The sequence below is a fragment of the Centropristis striata genome, chromosome 22 (assembly GCF_030273125.1).
Source record: "Centropristis striata isolate RG_2023a ecotype Rhode Island chromosome 22, C.striata_1.0, whole genome shotgun sequence".
NCBI lineage: Eukaryota > Metazoa > Chordata > Actinopteri > Perciformes > Serranidae > Centropristis > Centropristis striata.
This window is the reverse complement of record NC_081538.1, coordinates 1,586,859-1,607,442: the sequence shown is the minus strand read 5'-3', so window position 1 is coordinate 1,607,442 and position 20,584 is coordinate 1,586,859. Positions and strand designations below refer to the sequence as shown.

General features: G+C 36.3%; 1 protein-coding gene across 1 annotated transcript in view; it reads left to right on the top strand.

Annotated features, from left to right (window-relative positions):
- Window positions 1-6,248: 6,248 nt before the first annotated feature.
- The window catches only part of prrt4b (proline rich transmembrane protein 4b), a 30,148-nt gene continuing 15,812 nt past the window's right edge, over window positions 6,249-20,584 (top strand). Inside the window, exons 1-2 of the mRNA XM_059326299.1 lie at window positions 6,249-7,356; window positions 19,009-19,140. Of these exons, the coding sequence (XP_059182282.1) occupies window positions 6,381-7,356; window positions 19,009-19,140 (1,108 nt within the window). The 5' untranslated portion in view covers window positions 6,249-6,380. The remainder of the gene's footprint in view (window positions 7,357-19,008; window positions 19,141-20,584) is intronic.

Here is a 20,584-nt window from a genome sequence, read left to right as displayed (position 1 = left end):
TAAATGTCAGTAATTTATATTTCCAAGTTTTACCAAATTAAATCACTGTTTTAGGCTAAAAAATACAAGTTGGCTTTTTTGCAGTGTATGGAGTATTTTAGTGTCTTCTAGCTTTGTTTTTTGGCTCACAACTTTTAAGATTCACTCTGATAAACCCACTGAGCACTACCTACCCAGAACCAAACTGCAGACAGACAAATTTAATGACAAGCTAGTAAGGAAACATGAAGAATTGGCTGCAAAAAGTCAGAAACATACTTTTCTGGAGGAAAACTGGTGGAAACTAGAAAACAACTGCCATCTATTATGTTTCAAATCAAAGAAAGTATAAATGTAAAAGTCCTGTTCTTGCCTCAGTAATTGGAAAGAATGGGGATGTGTTCACTTAATTCTGCCAATAACTGCTCCTGTGGCATAGCTGCAAAATATAAGGATTTCATATCTTGAAAAATCTTTTTGATTCCACAATCATTCACTTAAAAAACATGCCAGAGGATAAACTGTGAAGTGTTTTGCACTCTACACGAGTTTCCTTTTACCACGCTAGGTGATCCTGAGCCAGAGTGATACTGAAGTGAAATGTGAGATTGTTAGCCAAAATGAATTATAAATACACCCACAATCTAAATAATTCATCAGTTATGCATCAAATCAACGGCAATAGACGATTATGTGCCCCGAGCTTCACAGCTAATTAAAATGTTTTCTAAAAATAATAACACATCTCTTCTGATGCAGTATTTAAAAGTTTATAGTGTTTCAAAGTAGCTGGAACAGAAGTCTTGAAGAAGTGTGCATGTGTGTGTGTGTGTGTGTGTGTGTGTACACTGCAAAAAAAGAAAAGTTGGGTGAACTCAAAATTTCAAGGCAACAAACTTCGATAACATTTTAAGTTGGACAATTAAACTAAATATTTTAAGTTTTGTTTTTGAGTTTGCTCAACTCTGAATTCAGAAATGTTGTCAAACTTATAACTAAGTACTAACTTATAATTTCACATTGTAATAACTTTTAATCCTTACTTCTGCTAACTTCTGCAATGTAACGATTGTAACGCCGCTATGAAATGTCAGCTAATGTTGCGACCACAATTTTGAGTTAGCATTGATACGCTAATGGCTACTCTTGTAGCTGTAACAAGCAGCGCCGCTACCATCAGTTAGCCGCTAGCATCAGTTAGCCACTACACGGCAAAAAAAGAAAAGTTGGGTGAACTCAAAATTTCAAGGCAACAAACTTCGATAACATTTTAAGTTGGACAATTAAACTAAATATTTTAAGTTTTGTTTTTGAGTTTGCTCAACTCTGAATTCAGATTTTTTAACTTGTAACTGTAACGCCGTGTCAGCTAATGTTGCGACCACAGTTAGCATTGATACGCTAATGGCTACTCTTGTAGCTGTAACAAGCAGCGCCGCTAGCATCAGTTAGCCGCTAGCATCAGTTAGCCGCTAGCTTTCGCTAATGACCGAATTTCCCAACAAAGAAATAAGAGTTATCAGAACTATTGTCCCTTGTTGTGAACCCCAACTTAAAGATATAAGTAACAACAACTCACCAACTTGTTTTTGATCAGACAACTGGCTTCCTTTGTTGTGCTAACTTACATTATTGCCCTAAATGTCAGTAATTTATATTTCCAAGTTTTACCAACTTAAATCACTGTTTTAGGCCAAAAAACACAAGTTGGCTTTTTTGCAGTGTGGAACAGAAGTCTTGAAGAAGTGTGCATGTGTGTGTGTGTGTGTACCTACTACAGAACAGTGCACGTGGGCGAGCAAGTACACAATTGCGCTCACATGCAGAGTCGGAACCGAATTCATCTACAATCACGCAAGAAATGTGACCGTGTGTGGGCTGCTTGGTGCAGGCTGCAGCTCACAGGCATCTAAAAACAACCTCACCTCATTGGAAGCTGATTTTCATGCTGTTCTGTCAAGATGCTAAAACGAGGGAGTGTGTGGGAAGCTCCATGTTTGACCCCCCACCAGTAGTCAGTCTTCATATCTCCACATCTCACTGTGTATATAAACTCCCTCCAGGTGGGAACAGCAAAGTCCCTGTCTATGACTCTCATAGTAGCTCTGATTGATGTTGTGCACAAAAGAGAAGAGCGAGAACTTAAAAGAGAGAAGAGAAAAGACAAACTGACGTGGATTCGGGAAAAAATGAGTTGTAAATAAACTTGTCAGAGAGGAAATCTGAATCTGTGGAAGACAATTTGGGTGAAAAGAAAAATCCTGTAAGTCATTATAATGAGAAGCGTTAACACAAGTCATTATTTTTCAGAACCTTTCTTGTTATTTTGAGATACTGTGTCATTATTTTGAGAATGTTTCTTGTTGTTTTTTGAGATACTAAGACATTGTTTTGGGAAAGTTTCTTGTTTTTTTTTTTAGATAATGGCATTATTTTGAGAGAAATTGTATTATTTTTGAGATACTTAATAGTAAAATTAATATTAATACATTTATATTTTAATTTTTAACTCATTATTTTAAGAGTTTCTCATTATTTTGAGAATGTTTCTTGGTTTTTTTGAGATACTAAGACATTGTTTTGGGAAAGTTTCTTGTTTTTTTTGAGATAATGGCATTATTTTGAGAAAAAATGTATTATTTTTGAGATACTTAATCATAATTTTGAAAAAGTTTGAATTATTATGAGAAAGAAACTAATTATTTTAAATAGTAATATTAATATTAATACATTTATATTTTAATTATTAAGTCAATATTTTGAGATAAGTCATTATTTTGAAAAGGTTTTAATTATTTTGAAAAAGAAACTCATTATTTTAAATATTAATAATAATATATTTATATTTCAATTAAGTAATTATTTTAGAAGTTTCTCTTTATTTTTGACTTAATTAGTCGATATTTTGAGATAATAAGTCATTATTTTGAGAAAGTTTCTCATTATTTTGAGATATAACTCATTTTGAGAACATTTCTCATTATTCTGAAATACTAAGTCATTATTTTTGAGAAAGTTTCTCATAATTTTTGGGATACTAAGTGATTTCAGTTGGTAAAACTTGGAAATATAAATTATTGACATTTAGGGCAATAATGTAAGTTAGCACAACAAAGGAAGCCAGTTGTCTGCTCAAAAACAAGTTGGTGAGTTGTTGTTACTTATATCTTTAAGTTGGGGTTCACAACAAGGGACAATAGTTCTGATAACTCTTATTTCTTTGTTGGGAAATGCGGGAAAGTGGTGAAATTCGGTCATTAGCGAAAGCTAGCAGCTAACTGATGCTAGCGGCTAGCTGATGCTAGCGGCTAGCTGATGCTAGCAGCTAACTGATGCTAGCGGCTAACTGATGCTAGCGGCGCTGCTTGTTACAGCTACAAGAGTAGCCATTAGCGTATCAATGCTAACTCAAAATCGTGGTCACAACATTAGCTGACATTTCATAGCGGCGTTACAATCGTGCCAGAGAAATTCAGAGTTGAGCAAACTCAAAAACAAAACTTAAAATATTTAGTTTAATTGTCCAACTTAAAATTTTATCGAAGTTTGTTGCCTTGAAATTTTGAGTTCACCCAACTTTTCTTTTTTTGCAGTGGAGCCATCATTTTAAGACAGGTTCTCATCATGACTCACATGGACTTTTTGTCATCACAAGGTTAAATTTTCATCTATTCTTTTTTCTTTTACTGGCAGAAATAGTCTTCTATAGTGAAACATTAAAGAAAAGCCTTAAGATGAAACTCACACAGAGAATGAGAGCGATGAGAGATCTTCACTGTGATAGCAGATTTCTGTGAATATTGATGTTTTTCTTTTTCTCTCCCACACAAACAGATCTTTCTCCCTCCACTTTAAAGAACAAATAAATCTGAGATTGAAAGAGAGCAAGGCCAGAGCTGGGGGGGAGTTAAGTACAGCTAAAGCATACAGGTTGTTGTTCTCACAGGGGAAATTCCTCTGGTGCTCCAGTCTTTTCACTGAGGCAACAGGCTAGTGACTTTGAACCACTTGGTGCTCAACAAAGGAAAAGAGGTCCCTCTATTCTTACGTTGGCAACCCGGACCCTAATACTTCACTAACCTCCCCCAACTCTATTCACACACACGTTATTTCTTTACCACTCCTGGCTGAATAGATTACATATGGATGGAAGTTCTTTAAGTTCTCTAATTGGTCAACCACACTGTAAGAAATGTCTGCAGATTTTACGGTGAAAAACTGCTAACCATGACAGCAAAATGCAAGATGCAAGACCGTACACTGTAAAAAAAAATCTGTTTAATTTACGGTAAAATACCGGCAGCTTTGGTTGCCAGAACTTCACTGTAAAAAATACAGTGAGCGTATGTAAATGTAAATATCAGCAAAAACTGTAATTTATACTGAATAATCCCATTACTTTTAGGATAATTGTGTCATCATGGTATTTCTCCATTAATTTTACATCAATTTTTTATATTTTTACACCAAAACTGTGTGTTTTCTACAGTTTATGGCAGTTGAATTTAAAGATTTATGATATTCTTTGATATACAGTAATTAAAAGTATTCACTACGGTGATGTACAATGTTTAATTTGACAACCTATTTCTGATGCAATTTGACAGTGTTTTACTGTAATTTCTACAAAGGTTTTTTACAGTGTAAAATAATAAATGGGTTAATTCAGTTTTGGTTAAAATGAAATACCATAAATGTATAAATCACCCAAAACAGTATATTTTTTTACATTTAAAAAAAAAAAAAACATTACTCCACTGTAAAATTCACTGGCACCGTGTTTGTGACAAAAATATACTGTAATATATATATACAAGCCATCATTTTTGCATTTATTTTTTGTAAAAATATTTTTTCTCACTGTTAAATGTACTAAACACCATATCTCTAACAGTAATATATTGTAATATTTAATGGTAAAATCTTTAATTCGTGCGGCATTTAAAAAGTATTTTCTTGTCAATTATATGGCAGATGGAAAAACTTTTTTATTTTTTACAGTAAAATATGGACTAAAATGGCAATCTTAAATGTGAAATCAACAGTGCTAATATCATTTTACCGTAATATTAAAAAATATATTATTTTAAGAGTTTCTCATTATTTTGAGAATGTTTCTTGTTTTTTGAGATACTAAGACATTGTTTTGGGGAAAGTTTCTTGGTTTTTTTGAGATAATGGCATTATTTTGAGAAAAAATTTATTATTTTTTTAATCCTAATTTTGAAAAAGTTTGAATTATTATGAGAAAGAAACAAATTATTTTAAAAATTAATATTAATACATTTATATTTTAATTATTAAGTCATTATTTTAAGAGCTTCTCATTATTTTGAGCTAATAAGTAATTATTTGAAATAATTAGTCAACATTTTTGAGATAAGTCATTATTTTGAAAAGGTTTGAATTATTTTGAAAAAGAAACTAATTCTTTTAAAAAGTCATATTAATATTAATACAGTTATATTTTAATTATTAAGTCATTATTTTAAGAGTTTCTCATTATTTTGAGCTAATAAGTAATTATTTGAAATAATTAGTCAACATTTTTGAGATAAGTCATTATTTTGAAAAGGTTTGAATTATTTTGAAAAAGAAACTAATTCTTTTAAAAAGTCATATTAATATTAATACATTTATATTTTAATTATTAAGTCATATTTTAAGAGCTTCTCATTATTTTGAGCTAATAAGTAATTATTTGAAATAATTAGTCAATATTTTGCAAAGGTTTGAATTATTTTGAAAAAGAAACGAATTATTTTAAATATTAATAATAATATTATATTTATATTTCAATGAAGTCATTATTTTAGGAGTTTCTACCGTATTTATTACGGTAAAGTTCTGGCAACCACAGCTGCCGTTTTTTTACCGTAAAAACAACAGATGTTTTTTTTACAGTGCAGCTGCCCAACCACGGCGACACAGCATGCATGCACGACATAAATACTGACCGCCACATCTAACAGGACACCACTAATTGTTGGGTGTCCATAATACTTAGCTCTTGTTGTGATTTGTGGCGGTTGACATATTTTTCTAGCCTGCTAACTTGAGCAGTCGCTTGTAATGGGTGGCATAGTTTCTATACTTGATTTACTTCACGGTCTGGAAAAACTGCTGAAAAGCAGGTCACACTCAGAGAAAACCAACCAATGCTCGGCCTTCCAGAAATGTTCTACGAAAAAAGAAAAAAAAGGAACAGATGCAGATTCTATCAAGTATTCGTCAAGTCAAATTTAGCTGAACCGTGAGTGGGTGAAAAGTGTGTCACTGTGTCCTGTGTGTTCTTGTCTTTTAGGCCATTTCTTGCCGGACAGCCAGCCAGCCAAACCCGCCTCAGGGAGCAGGAGAATGGAGAACAACATGTGACGGATCCGTGCGCCACCGTCGACAGCATGCTTTGCCTCCTCCGGACCTTGGCTTTCTTCTTCTGGTGTTTTTTGCTACTTCACAGGCAGGCTGCGGCTGACGAAGAAGCCGTTCCGTTCCAGGGAACGACTCCACCAAGAGAAAATCCACCTGAAAACAAACAAAGCTCTTTCCCTTGGTGGAAGCCGTCTCTGCCAAACAGCCTTTCCCTCCCCTCACTGTCGTCGTTTAGAATCCCCTTTTATGGGAGTTTGGGTGGTAACAGTGAGGCTGCTGCGTTGACGACGATTGCCAAAGGGCTGATAGAACCGACCCAAGACCTGCAAGACAGCTTGGGTTCAGGGGACGAGAGCAATTCTGAAGCCTTTGATTCATCCACCACTTTGACTCAAGGGCTCCTCAGCAGCGTGGCAAACATAAGAACAGAATCAGAATCAGATTCTCCACACAGCAGCATAGCAAGCAATGACAATGACGCTCTTGTTTCAGACTCTCCCACTAGCAGAAACACTCTGTTCACCAACAGTCCCACCAGCACAAGCACTCCTGAACAAAATGCAACACATACCCTCCCACCGAGCATGGCTGCCACCACACAACACCTCCCAGAGGAGCTCACGGATAAAGACGAGGCTGGAGGTTTTACAGAAACGATCTCTTTGACGATAGCGCCAGAGACGACGGTCCCCACTGCTTTGACGTGGGCAGCAGCCCAAACCACAACACCAACCACAGGAGTTGTGGAGGCCACACTGACCAGCAGGCTCCCTCTGGGGCCTGGTACTCCTCTTACAGAAACCACGTTTGTCAGAAAACCACAACACTCCACTGGGAGTGTACCCACGATGACGGAAACTCACCCCACTCAGAGTGAGGCTGCTCTGGGCTCCTCCGAGGCGGGAGGAACCACCACCGCCATGGAAACTGTCGATGAAAAACTAGTGCCGGGATCCATGGAGAGCACAACTCAGAGCCAAAGGGTTAACGTCCCAATAGCAGGAGGTAAGCAAAGTGAAATCAATCAATAACGGCTGGATTGACTCTATAGATGTGATCAATCACGTGCAGGCAGGTCTTAAGTGTTCAATAGCCGGCTGTCAAAAGGCGTCAGACAGCTCGGCTGGATCGATGACATTTCTGACACGGTGTGCAGTCAAAAGGTCTGATATTAGCATAAATCCAGATCTTGTTGAAAACCTGTCAACACTCATTAAGGGGAGACACAACAGGAGAATATTTTAACTAACAGATATCACCATTAAACTCCCCCAGTTGACCATTAAGACAATTTTTTTTGTATTACAAGTTTTCTGAAATTCAAATGAGGTGTTACCTTATTAAATATGTGCTAATTAGCATTAAAAGCCAGGCACAAAATGTCTTGTTTCATTTTGTTAACATGACAGTCAAATGTTTGTGTCTCTTTTTATAAATAAAAGAGAATAAATCAGAAAATACTGTCAACAGCAGTTGAAAAATAATCAATTTTCGCCACGTTTTGAATTAATAAAATGTTCAATAAATCAGGATTCCAATAATATATGAACTAATCTCTCTGTAAATACATAAAGTATATAGATAGGATTTGATATGTAAAGTTTGGTGTATGTAAGAAAAAAAATACTAAAAAAAATAATTTTGAGAAAACAGACATTTTAGGATATTTATTGTAAAATTTCGAAAGACAACAATAACACTAAACAAATAGATATGTCCATGAAACTTCCTGTTCACTACTTAAATTAAGACAATTATTTATTATTACATGTTTTCTAAAATGTAACATTTAAATATGCAAATGATTAATTATCTAATTCCAACTTTTGGTAAATTTAGGAGAAATCTACAGAAGCAAATAGACAAAGTTTAGTAAAATAAACACCTAAATGTCTATTTTGGATGTTCCCTTTTCCACTAGTCAAAAAAAAAAGAAGTTGTTGTTATGAAGGCATAAGATATTTAGAGATCGCTGTTAAGGTATAGTTAAGATTGTTTAATGTAAAATGGTATTATTTGTGGTGGTTTTAATGTCTCTTTAATGTCTCATAACACATTAGAGCAACATGACAGCTTTCAGAAATGGGAGTTGTTCCACAAAACCAAATCAAATCAAATCCATCTCCATCTTTATTGTATTTCCAATGCTTACTTCCCACAGACTTTGAACTATTCAATGAATAGTTCCATGATTCAGAGGAGATGGAACGGAGAATAAAGCATCAAAGTCTGTTGTGCAATCTGTTGCGGGGAGTTAAAAAGCTTTTTTTGACTGATGTGTTGTTGTTGACTACGTTGATTTTGCATTTTGAAATCGCTGCCAGTGAGTAATTCAAACCACCCAGTTTAAAAAAAAACCCAACTTAACTATCCATTTAACAGTCTATAATGAGTTTTAAAGCAGCAATCCCACTCCACCATTGCATAAGCCATTAGCTCAGTGAAAGGAAGGAAAGAGTGTTTGATTGAACGCTGCTCGATAAGAGGTTTCGTTCTCCACAGAGCATGAAAATGGAAAGACGATAAGCTGAAACAGCTTCTGGTAGCCACTAGGTTTCAAGGGAGACTTTCATTTTTTCATTTTTCATTTTATTAATTCTTCTTTTCGAACCGAAAAAAAATAAACAACATAAACTGCAACAGCGTAGGCTGCATATACATATTCATACACATACTCACATAGACACCATTAAACAGATACAGATACATAAACATATAAACAATTACACACAAACAGTATATAAAGCCCTATACATATACATGCATCTGCCCCGTTTAAGTAATAAGATAGAAATAAGAACCAGTTAACTTAATATTCAATATGCATTTCCTTACACTGTAAAAAATGTTTGTAGAAATAACAGTAAAAATCTGTCAAATACATCAGAAATAGGGCGAAAAATTAAAAATTGTACATCACCGTATTAGACACTTTTAATTACCGTAAATCAAAGAATAGCACAAAACTTTTACTTTTTTCTGTCATAAATTGGAAGAAACACACAGTTTTGCTGTAAAATATAACATTTTCATGCAAAATGTATGGAGAAATACCATGATGTGTGAATGAATGACACAATTACCCTAAAAATAACAGGATTGAAGATTAAATTACAGTTTTTGCTGATATTTACATTTAAATTTAGAATAGAAAATCCACTCACTGTAATTTTTACAGTTCTGGCAACCAGAGCTGCCGGTATTTTTCCGTAAATTAAACAAGTATTTTTTTTACAGTGTATATCATTTTGGTTAAAAAAAGGGAGTAGGCTGAAGTATAAAATACTTAATACATAAATCCCCTGCCTTAATTTAAACATTTTTTGAATGCAAACAGGAATTGACATGTTTACCACTCGAAACATAATTTCTAATGTTTTTGAATATACAATGTCCAATGTATCCAACTTCATTTATTATCCTGATAGCTCTTTTCTGCAGTTTAATTATTGGATCTAGGTTTGTTTTATATGCATTTTCCCAAATTTCAACACAGTATGTCATATAAGGCAACACGAGTGAAAATTACAGCAACTTTGACACGACATTGAGGCAATACCTCCTTTTTTCGAGGCCCTTCCCCCAACAGTCTGGTGTCTGTATGGTTAATGAGGTCCTCCTGCAGGTACAGACGCATTCATCACATGGGGTCAAAGGTCGGGCCACAAAATGATGAGTCGATTATTCTTAGACGGGAATGTTCAGTGGCCATCTGATAAAGCCGTGAATGTTTGCTGGATGTGTACGCACAGTTATTCATGTCTGCAATATGTAAGACATAATGATATTCTGCGGGTGCATATCGATTAGTTTCTATCATTTACATAATGCTGGCAGCCCACCAAAGGGCCATTAATATCAGTAGAAATAAAAATAAATAATTAGAAAAACTGAAAATATATGATTCCATGGGTTAATTACACAAACCATTATGCAAAACAACCATAAACCAATTCAATAATAAAAAAAAATGAACAACTTATTACAATTTTTGGAATAAAATATACATTTTTAAAAATATCCTTACCATAATAATGCCTAAATGTTTTGGTCAGACATGTTCATATTTATTAATTCAAGATATTCCCTACACAGTTGGAACATTTTTTTAAATTATAGCTATTATTATCATTACAATTAAGCATTTATTGTATTTAAGATAATGTACTATACATTCCACTTCATGCTTCATTTTATTCTGTTTACTTGTTTATTTTTCTCTTTTTCTTTTTCTTTATTATAATAATAATAATAATAATAATAATAATAAAAATAACAATAATAATAACACTAATAAAAATAAAAAGTGTTGTGTGTGTGCAAAATTAATTGAAATTTGAAAAATCGATTGAAAAATCAATTTTTGAATATATATATTATTTGTATACAATATTTGTAAATAGAAAAATAATTTAAAAAAGATCACTACACCTGTGTCATAAAATATATGCACATGTTTAAATGTTAGTGCTTGCAGATTTCTCTCAAATAATCTTGTCTTTCCGTTACGTTAAAAAAAGTTTTAGCTTATTTCTAGACTTGATTTCCGGCAGGAGTTTCTGAGCACTTTAAAAACAAAAAAGCATGAGAATAACTCCAGAAAAAAATACTAAATGGCCATGAAAAGAGATAGTTTTGTCAACTGCTGTTCCCAAAGTCTAAAATTGACTCACTAAGCCCTCGGACACGTACAGACAGCAATGTGGATATATTACACAATATAAAAAACACATTAACAGTTAATCAATAGTGGCATAAAGACGTTTCTTGCATTGCTGTAATTCAACTCTTGCAGGTCGTATATCTACCACACTGTTTGTACTGAAAACAGTGATGTTGTGTTTTGTCTCCGGCGCCGTGTTGTGTCTGCTCTTGTCGTGTGGCGGCATACAGAAAAGGTGGAGGGGGGGTTGGCCGGCCGGGTGGGCGGGGAGGGTTACTGTGACCGTACACGTATCAGTATTCAGAGCGCACACTCAGCGAAACCACCTCTCCAGTGGGACCGTCCGCTCGCCGCTCGCTGTTCATGGATGCTGAACATGCTTCTTGCCATTTAGTCTGCACCTCCCTCCCTCCCTCCCTCCCTGCTCCCCTCCTCCTTTGGCAATCTTTCCTACAAACACAAATCCCTGTCACTTTTTTTCCTCTCATGGACAGACATGTCAGCCACAGCTGCTCTGAAGGGTGAAAAAATGTCCTGACAGGGATCAGAGAAGCTTCTAGTCATCCATGGAGGGATGAAAACCAATAAAAGATGGTGCCCCCTGCACCCTATGGTGTGGTGTTGCCGTGTTTAAACAATCACACCTCGCCAAAGGACACAGGAGGAGACTAATATGAAAATGAAAGCACGGCACCCCTGCATTATCATACATTATCCCAATAGGAGCATCCTATCTGTGTGCTGTAATGCATTTATAAGCTGCACTGCACTGTAAAAAATGTTTGTAGAAATGACAGTAAAACACTGTCAAATTACATTAGAAATAGTGTGTAAAATTGAAAATTTTATATCACCGTAGTAGACACTTTTAATTACCGTAAATCAAAGAATAGCACAAAACTTTATCTTTAACTGTCATAAACTGGAAGAAACACACAGTTTTGCTGTAAAAATATAACATTTTCATGTAAAATTAATGGAGAAATACCATGATGTGTGAATGAATGACACAATTACCCTAAAAATAATGGGAATATTCAGTCTAGATGACAGTTTTTGCTGATATTTACATTTAAATTTATAGTAGAAATTACAGAAAAACTGTCAAATTATCTCAGAAATAGGGCGTAAAATTTAAAATTATATACCACCATAGTGAGACACTTAATTACCGTAAATAAAACAATAGTAACTTTTACTGTCATAAACTGTAGGAAACACAAAGTTTTGCTGTAAAAATATAACATTTTCATATAAAATTAGTGGAGAAATACAATGATGTCAAAGTTACACAATTATCCTAAAAAATAACAGGTTTATTCAGTCTAAATTACAGATATTTACATTTAAATTTACAGTAGAAAACCCACTCACTGTCATTTTTACGGTGAAGTTCTGGCAACCACAGCTGCCGGTATTTTACCGTCAATTAAACAGATTCATTTTTACAGTGTGGGTGAATCACTTCCCTACTGGAGGTGTGGAACATCTTCACTGCACAGAAAAAACGAGCAGGTTTTCATTGATCGAGCGACCGTTTGGCACGTGGCGTTGCCCTTGAGGAGACTGTCAAGTTTAAAAAAAACGACACTGCTCTGCATCTGTGTCAAACCCTCTACTGAGGGACACTCCAACATCCGATAGCAAGGGCAATTATGAGGAGCGAGAACGGGAAAAAAAGGAGGAAAAAGAACTGCAGGCTGAGGCTGATGAGACGTGGGTGTTATATGGAGGCTTTTTTTAAGCATCTCAGATAGCCACTGCTGTAAATTTTCTTCCACAAAGCTTTTCCTTTATCCTGCTCCTTCTTCTCTCCCCTCCTCCCACCTTTTCCATTACTGTATGCTCTACTAATAGGCACTAGACCCTTAACACACTCCATTAATACCTGCAAGGATATATTGTCCCTGTGATGCACAGCTAAAGCGCCACTATTGACAGATTTATTGATTAACGTAATGTATTTACACACAGATCATGTGACATGAATATACAATGCACCTATATAGAATTTAAATGGGAAAAATGGTTTTAAAGGGGACATAATCTGCTCATTTTCAGGCTCAAACTGCACTGTACGACTTTAATTTACAGTCAAATTCTAACAGTAACTTCCTGTATTATGATTGTACAGTATATTGCTGTGAAAGCAATGCATTGTGGGAGTTATCATGATTGCTCAGGTGTTTCATGGGTCAAAATTATATTTTTACAGGAATTTACGGTTTTCAGCTGAGCATGTCGGGAAAATAAAGCCGTTATTTTCTAAAAGAAGAAAAGTTTTATTTCATTTCATTTTTGTCTGGGCTGAAATAATCACAATGTGTTGTTTTTCCAGTAATACTAATATAGAGTTTTCATGGATTAGTTGTAACATAATTTAGAGTTAAACATTTAAATGTCACGCTATTTTTTTTCTTCGTTACAAGACAGTTTGTCAGTAAACGGACCTGTATTTCTATAAAACAGTAGAGGTACTGTACATTTTACAGTAACTTACTGGCGAAACTGCTGCCAGTAATTTACTGTAATTTTACAGTAAAAAGTTTTACAGTGTAACACATTTACATGTGTTTATATTCAAAATACACATTATTCTTCTCATACTATACCTATATTCAGTCTTTGTCTGAAACGCTCCAATCTAGCTGTTTTCCATGGTTTTCTTGATAATAACCAAAATCTTTATCAAGAAAATCATGGAAAATGGCTAAATATCAGCCCTTAAATTAATCTCTTATGAGCTATTTTTGTTGTTATTATTACTCTTGTCCAAACTAATGTACCTTTAGTTGTACCAGGCAATGAAATTAACAAGAAATTGAAGAAAACAAGGGTGGTCGAATATTTTTTTCCATGACTGTATATAGAATTTAAATGGAAAAAAAGGTTATAAATGGGACATCTTCTGCTCATTTTCAGGCTCAAACTAACACATTTGCATGTGTGCATATTAAAAATACACATTATTCTTCTCATACTGTCTGTCTGCTTATACCTATATTCAGTCTTTGTCTGAAACGCTCCTTTTTGGCCAACAAGATCTCTGACCTAAACGACGAGAATTGGTAATTTGTCAATACAACCCATAATGGCTGTTATATGAGCGTACATACGGTTCGTTCTTGTGAGAAAAAAGGCTGCAGTTTGGTTGAATTTAGGCTACAAAATTACTGATCTAGGTTTAGGGGGAAAAAAACACCTTATAAGACAGTTTAAATAGTGAAAAAAATGTATGTAAATGCCGGAAGTGAAGTAGAAAAACGTGATGCTCAAAACATTAGGCACGGATGTTCAGTGATGTTTAAATCACATTGTCTACCCGTTCTCCTGGGTGAAAATCTGGGATCTGTCCAACCCATCCACCCACCCCGAATGCAACTTCCGTCATTCATAATTACTACAACTGCTAGAGGGTGGGGGAGGACAGTATACAACCTAAATATAGGGGTTTTTTGCTGCCTGTACGAACAACCTAAGGGGTTTTTCTTTCAGGGAGACTAGTCTCATTTTAGCACCTGTCCTGACCTGGCTCATTCTGGAAAAAGTCCAGTCTGCTCAGACTGATTGCAAGAAAAATATGACACACTTTTGCAAAGGTAGTTCTCAGAATGGGGGGCAGTATATTCTAATAAGCCTGGGAGCCAAATCCGAATGTCTTTTTTGTAATATATTCCTTTTAATGCAAATCGAAAACTGTGATGACTCTAACTTTGTATTAATCCTCTCATAATGACTCCTTTAGCTAGACAGAGTCCTTGAGTTTGCAAACACTGGACGGATTAGGCCCGTTTGTTTTAGGGATTTGACCAACAGCTGTGCAATTATAGAACATTCTGGATTATTTCTCACCTTTACTCAGACTGATTTCAAAGTAAGAGAGTGTAATGGAGAATGAAAACGCCACGAATCCCTTAGTAACTATCTTAAAACGGAGTCAAATTAGCAGCAACGTGATGCAATTTTGTGCAAGTACACTTGAGATGAGCTATCTCGGTTATAATATCCCATTTTTATGCATCTGATTATGCACGTCCGACTCTGCGCTGCTCTGCTATCCATTCCTTCTCCGTCTTATCGTTCTGAGCTCGCCGTGTTTGTTATGAACCCATGTATTGTTTCACAAACTCACTCGGGGCTCCCGTAGATAAAGCAGAGTGTAATGGAGTGCAACATCGTCTTTTGTTTACTATTTCTGGAAGCTGAAGATAATGAGGAGGCTGTGAAACACTACACTCTGTGAATAACTACCACGCCAAAATGGCCATCATTGCCTCAAAAAATGGTGCCCCGTGTGGGTGCTGCTTCAAATCCAATTTGGAACATCTGTAAGATGAAACCTAAATTACACAAATATCCAATCACAGCCTGAGGGGAGGAAGACTCAGCTGAGAAACAGTGTTTACTTTGAAGTCATGAGGGCTAAAATAAATGATGTGTGTACTAATTAGATAAACAGTAAAATGACAATTCAGCATATGTGTATTGTTGCGCTCTTAAATAAGTAAAATCTCTTTTATCTCTTTTTGGTTTTATTTTTGCTCAGTCAGCAGAGGCTCTGTAAATAGAAGGTCATCAGTAATGATGCTTGTGATGAGTTCCACTGTTTGTAGAGAGTGAGTGAGTGAGTCAGTAAGTGCACATGTTCACTGTCCTCAGATCTGATTTGTTGCAATCTCGTTAGATGTTGTGATTTAATCAGCAGGCACTCCAGGGTGTCTGCTGCAGTGATCTGGCTGTGGTGTGCTCTGCTTCCTTGCAATTCACTTGACACGCTCAACAACAACAGCTTTAAACTGTACAAACTAACTTCAGCTAGAAAAGTGCAATCAGTTGAGTGCAAATCACCGCCTGAGAATCTCCTGCATCGATCCAAACTCCAATCAGAAAACAAGCCATTTAAAAGCTTGCTTGCTGTCCTGCAGGCAGACCTGACAAAGCATGAATTTAGATTTTTGGTAACACTTTACAATAACCAACTAAATGATGTTCATGTTTTAGCTAAGTAGCTTGCTAAGCTAGCTACTTCAAGAACTTCAAGAAGTTAGCTAAGTAGCTAGCTTAGCAAGTTACTTAGCTAACTTCTTGGCTAAAAGGCTTGCTAAGCTAGCTACTTAGCTAACTTCTTGGCTAAGTAGCTTGCTAAGCTAACTACTGAGCTAATGCCTTGGCTAGTTAGCTTAGCAAGCTACTTAGCCAAGTAGTGACCTAATAATACAAAAACGTTTTTCTTCTTAAAGTATGAGAGGCAAAATGGAAATAATGATATGTTGTTGTCAAAAACAAGATATTTAAAGAATACTTGGAATATTCAATCATAAAATAAGTTGATATCAAAAGATAGAGCAGAGAAACACACAGCAGCATTAAATAACATGGGAAATGAATGAGACTTGACACGCTCAACAAACAACAGCTTTAAACTGTACAAACTAACTTCAACTAGAAAAGTGCAATCAGTTGAGTGCAAATCACCGCCTGAGAATCTCCTGCATCGATCCAAACTCCAATCAGAAAACAAGCGATTTAAAAGTTTGCTTGCTGTCCTGCAGGCAGACCTGACAAAGCATGCATTTAGATTTTTTACACATCGGCATCATGATGTAGTTATATCGGCATCCAATTGATTGATTGTCACTACAGCCCTGAATCCTCCTGAACTCCACTCAGAAAACAAGTATTTAAAAAGTTGTTTACTTGTAATTGCAGCATTGTTTACACTGGGATGTGCTGCACGGGTAAATTAATATGAATAAACACAAATGTGAAACTGCAGTGACACTTTGGCTAATCTAAAAACAAGCCTTACTTAGTCTGTTGCAGGCCTATCGCCGGAAATGCCGTTGCTAAGTAACTAAAGCAGCTGTTGATGTCTTGAGGAGTGAGGAGGAAGTGATGATATAAAACATTTAATTAAGAAAATTATGAATCACTACAACCATGGGAGGTCATTGAGCATAATATATTAAATGTGAAAAACAAATATAAGGCTGGTTGGTCACTCACTACCTATTTTATGCTTGGAAAAACTTGCAAATTTCAGAATTTTACAGTTAAAACATTAGCGTACACTGAAACTGTTATCAATTTTGTTTTACGTGGGCCTTATTTTAGGTGACTAAAATGTGTTTTTTTGCTGCTGCCCCCATCCACAGCAGTACACTGCTTAGTTTCAGTGGTGGTTCTTCTGCCTGCTTCTCCAAATTAGGGGCATGCAGACCACCATCTACAGTATAAAATACACTCACTATGGATAAATACTTCATACAACCACACACCAGAAATCCTGAACTTTCCCTTTAAAATCTCAAGTTCTGCAAACGAATGACACACAAAGCAAAAGATGTGATGCACCAATTGCTACATTTTAATATATGTTGCTCAAAGTACACTGATTTACAGTTTAATTAAGATCCGTGGTGTGTCCATGTGTCAGTATTTGTTTCTCATCACTCTCCCTCTGCTTTGGCTCAGACATGTCCAGCTGTGTGGGGGTCCACAGTGCAATAAAGCACATTTTGCTTCAGAGACTTTTAAAAAAGTTACGATTAACTCGGGTGCTTTGAGCCTGACCTAGATTATACAGCGCGATAGTAAGCTCGCCTTGCCCCGTAGCTGTTTCTTTTTCTAACTCATTATTCCTCCCACTAGCCTGATGCCTGTGTCTTTTTATTAATATTAATTCAGAAGTTTTAAAGGAGCGGCGTACCTGCTATCCCTAGCTTCATCACAGAGTCAGCTCATCAGTTTCTCCCCACAGAATACTGTCACAAATCTCATCTGGTCCATCATTCATTTATAACTGCTGCTATGTTGCAAAACACACAAATGTTGTGCAGAGGGCTGATAGTCTAGACGGATTTCAGAATAAAGGCCTCCTATAAGAAGTGAGGAGCATTTATGGGTACAAGTCAGGAACCGGCCTACCTTACATATCTCAAGGGTGCTGAGTCCAAAAAAAATGGTTCCCAAGCGAAATTTTGAGTTTTTGACCTTCTAATTTGTATCAAATGGCCACCAAATTGCCCATCTTGCACAGTCATTGTACCATTTCCCCTTAGTTTTTTTGTAAGTAGGCAATCAAAGATGAGGAAATTACGTTTCTAGATCTATAGTCTAGAGTCAGAGCAAGGATATAGTGGAGGCTCAGTGTCTTTTTCATGTATATATATATATGCAAAATACCAACTGGAACATATAAAAGTGACATTGATTGAATATTTATGTCGGCCTTAAAAAAATGACACAAATAATGCTTGATTTCACCTTAAAAGTTGGTATTTTGCATATATATATATATATATATATACATACACATACATAAAAAAGACACTGAGCCTCCACTATATTCTTGCTCTGACCCTAGACTATAGATCCAGAAACTTAATTTCCTCATCTTTGATTGCCTACTTACAAAAAATCTTGGGGAAAATGGTCCAACGACCAACGGCCGCCATTTTGATATGCAAATGAGAAGGTCAAAAACAAAAAAATTCGCTTGGGAACCTTTTTTTTTTGGATTCAGCACCCTTGAAATAAGTAAAGTGAACACATATTTTACGAGGGAAAAGAGAGATGTGGCTCTGTCATGTGCTCATTACTTCCTCCCTGTGTCTTGCTTTCTTTATGAAATGGGTCTGGGGGTTTGTGATGAACCGGGACGTACACACACTCACAAACATGCACACACACACACATGAGGATGTCAGTGTAATTAGACTACAGAGGGCCAGACTACTGGGCTATGGATGACTGGCTACAACTAAGTGGGCGAGGGGCCGATCCATTTGACATAACTGGGTTAAGAAATATCATCCTCCCATGTTCAGCAGTCAGAAGTCTCACAAGACATGCTGAGAGCAGAGAACACAGAGGGTTAAACTTCTCCTGGCCGGTTCCAGATTTGCTAATCTGTTTTTTTTTGGAGCTACGATGTTCTTTAAATTGATCGCTTCGAGATCACTCAGAGGTTAAATTGCATGTGTCTTTCCCAGAGCGGCCGGGCAACGAGGAGGAGGATCAGGAGGCGGAGGAAGGTGTGGTTCCCTCAGCTGACTCCAGGTTGGCAGATATTTCAACACCATTCGCTAAGCTGCTGCTAACAACATCACCACCACAGAGCACAGGTGAGCAAACAAATCCCTTCACATGTAAACAGTTCAAAATCCCAGCCGTTTTAAGCACGTGTTTGTGATCGGTGGACTACCGAAAAGACTGCTTTTTTTTATTAAGAACCTCTTTTTCTTTAAGGGAGCCCTGGCCAGGGTATATTTTGGTGGAACTATCTTTTGATGCAGATTAATTAATACACAGTTGGTGCTCTAGCTAGTGGCAACAAATTGCTGCATTCTCAAAATAAATTACGAGCAGCCATGCTCATAGAGATGAATCGATATATCAATGGACAAATTCTGTGATTCATTGATGTGTTTTGAATAGTTTTTGGGCAACAATAGAGATCTATGGTGCAGATATAGCAATAAGCTAAATAAGCCTTTTGCTGCAGAGACAATACATGTTAGAAGAATCAATACATTGTTCTTTTCCTAGGAATTATTGACAATTAACCGAAAAGACTGCTTTTTTTTTTAATTTAACCTTTATTTAACCAGGGAATATCCCATTGAGATTAAGAACTTCTTTTTCTTTAAGGGAGCCCTGGCCAAGAGGCAGCAAACACTAAATACAGTTACATATTTACATAACATACAGACCTTAACCCATAAGAACCCAGACCCAGTAATCCAGGAGTCTTTCCACCAAATGTCCAGGATATGTACAGATAGTATTAGTGAACAGAGAAGGATCTGGAATTACCTCCATCACATTCTGGATGCAGCGATTGGTGGGAGGAGCCAGACGGCTGTGAACGAGACCTGGGAGATCTAGTGATGGAGGAGAACTTTGTGGAAGGAGTAGCTGATGAAAATGTGTGGCGTGAAAACTTCTGCATGCCCAAAGATGCTCTTATGGCTTTAAGTGATGCCGCCTGGCTGCATACAATCACATTTCACACACTTTAGCGTCACCGTATGCAGCAGATTTCCTCCCGAAAACGCTCGTCTAAACGAGGAATAAAAAGTGAAGACGAGACGCCACTTTTGCGTCTTCTGTTCAGACCGTCCTCGTGTAAACGTAGCTTTAGCAGCAGCATTCATGCACAAAAGATCTCCTCTAAAAGACTGCAGGCTGTTTGTTTCCTGAGCCATCCTGTAGCTGTTTCACTATCTGTCAGTCTGTCAGACAACTGGAAGGAACAACGAGCCTGTTTCCTTTCCCTGGAGCTGATAATTGCCTCCAATGGGAGGAGGAAACTGCACAATCAAGCTGTGATTCCGGAGAACTTCTGAGAACAGAAGAGATAGGGAACAATACTGCTCAATAAACAAATATGTCTCTCAGACAAATAATCATTGATCTGGCGACAATAAAAAAACGCTGCTTTTAAAAAAACTGAAGACGCACACAAGTATTGATTTAGTGCTGTAAAAGAAGAATAAAGAATTACTCTAAAATCTATTCACTAAGGCTGGGTGTTAAATTGCTTTTATAATAGTGGTTAGAGATTAC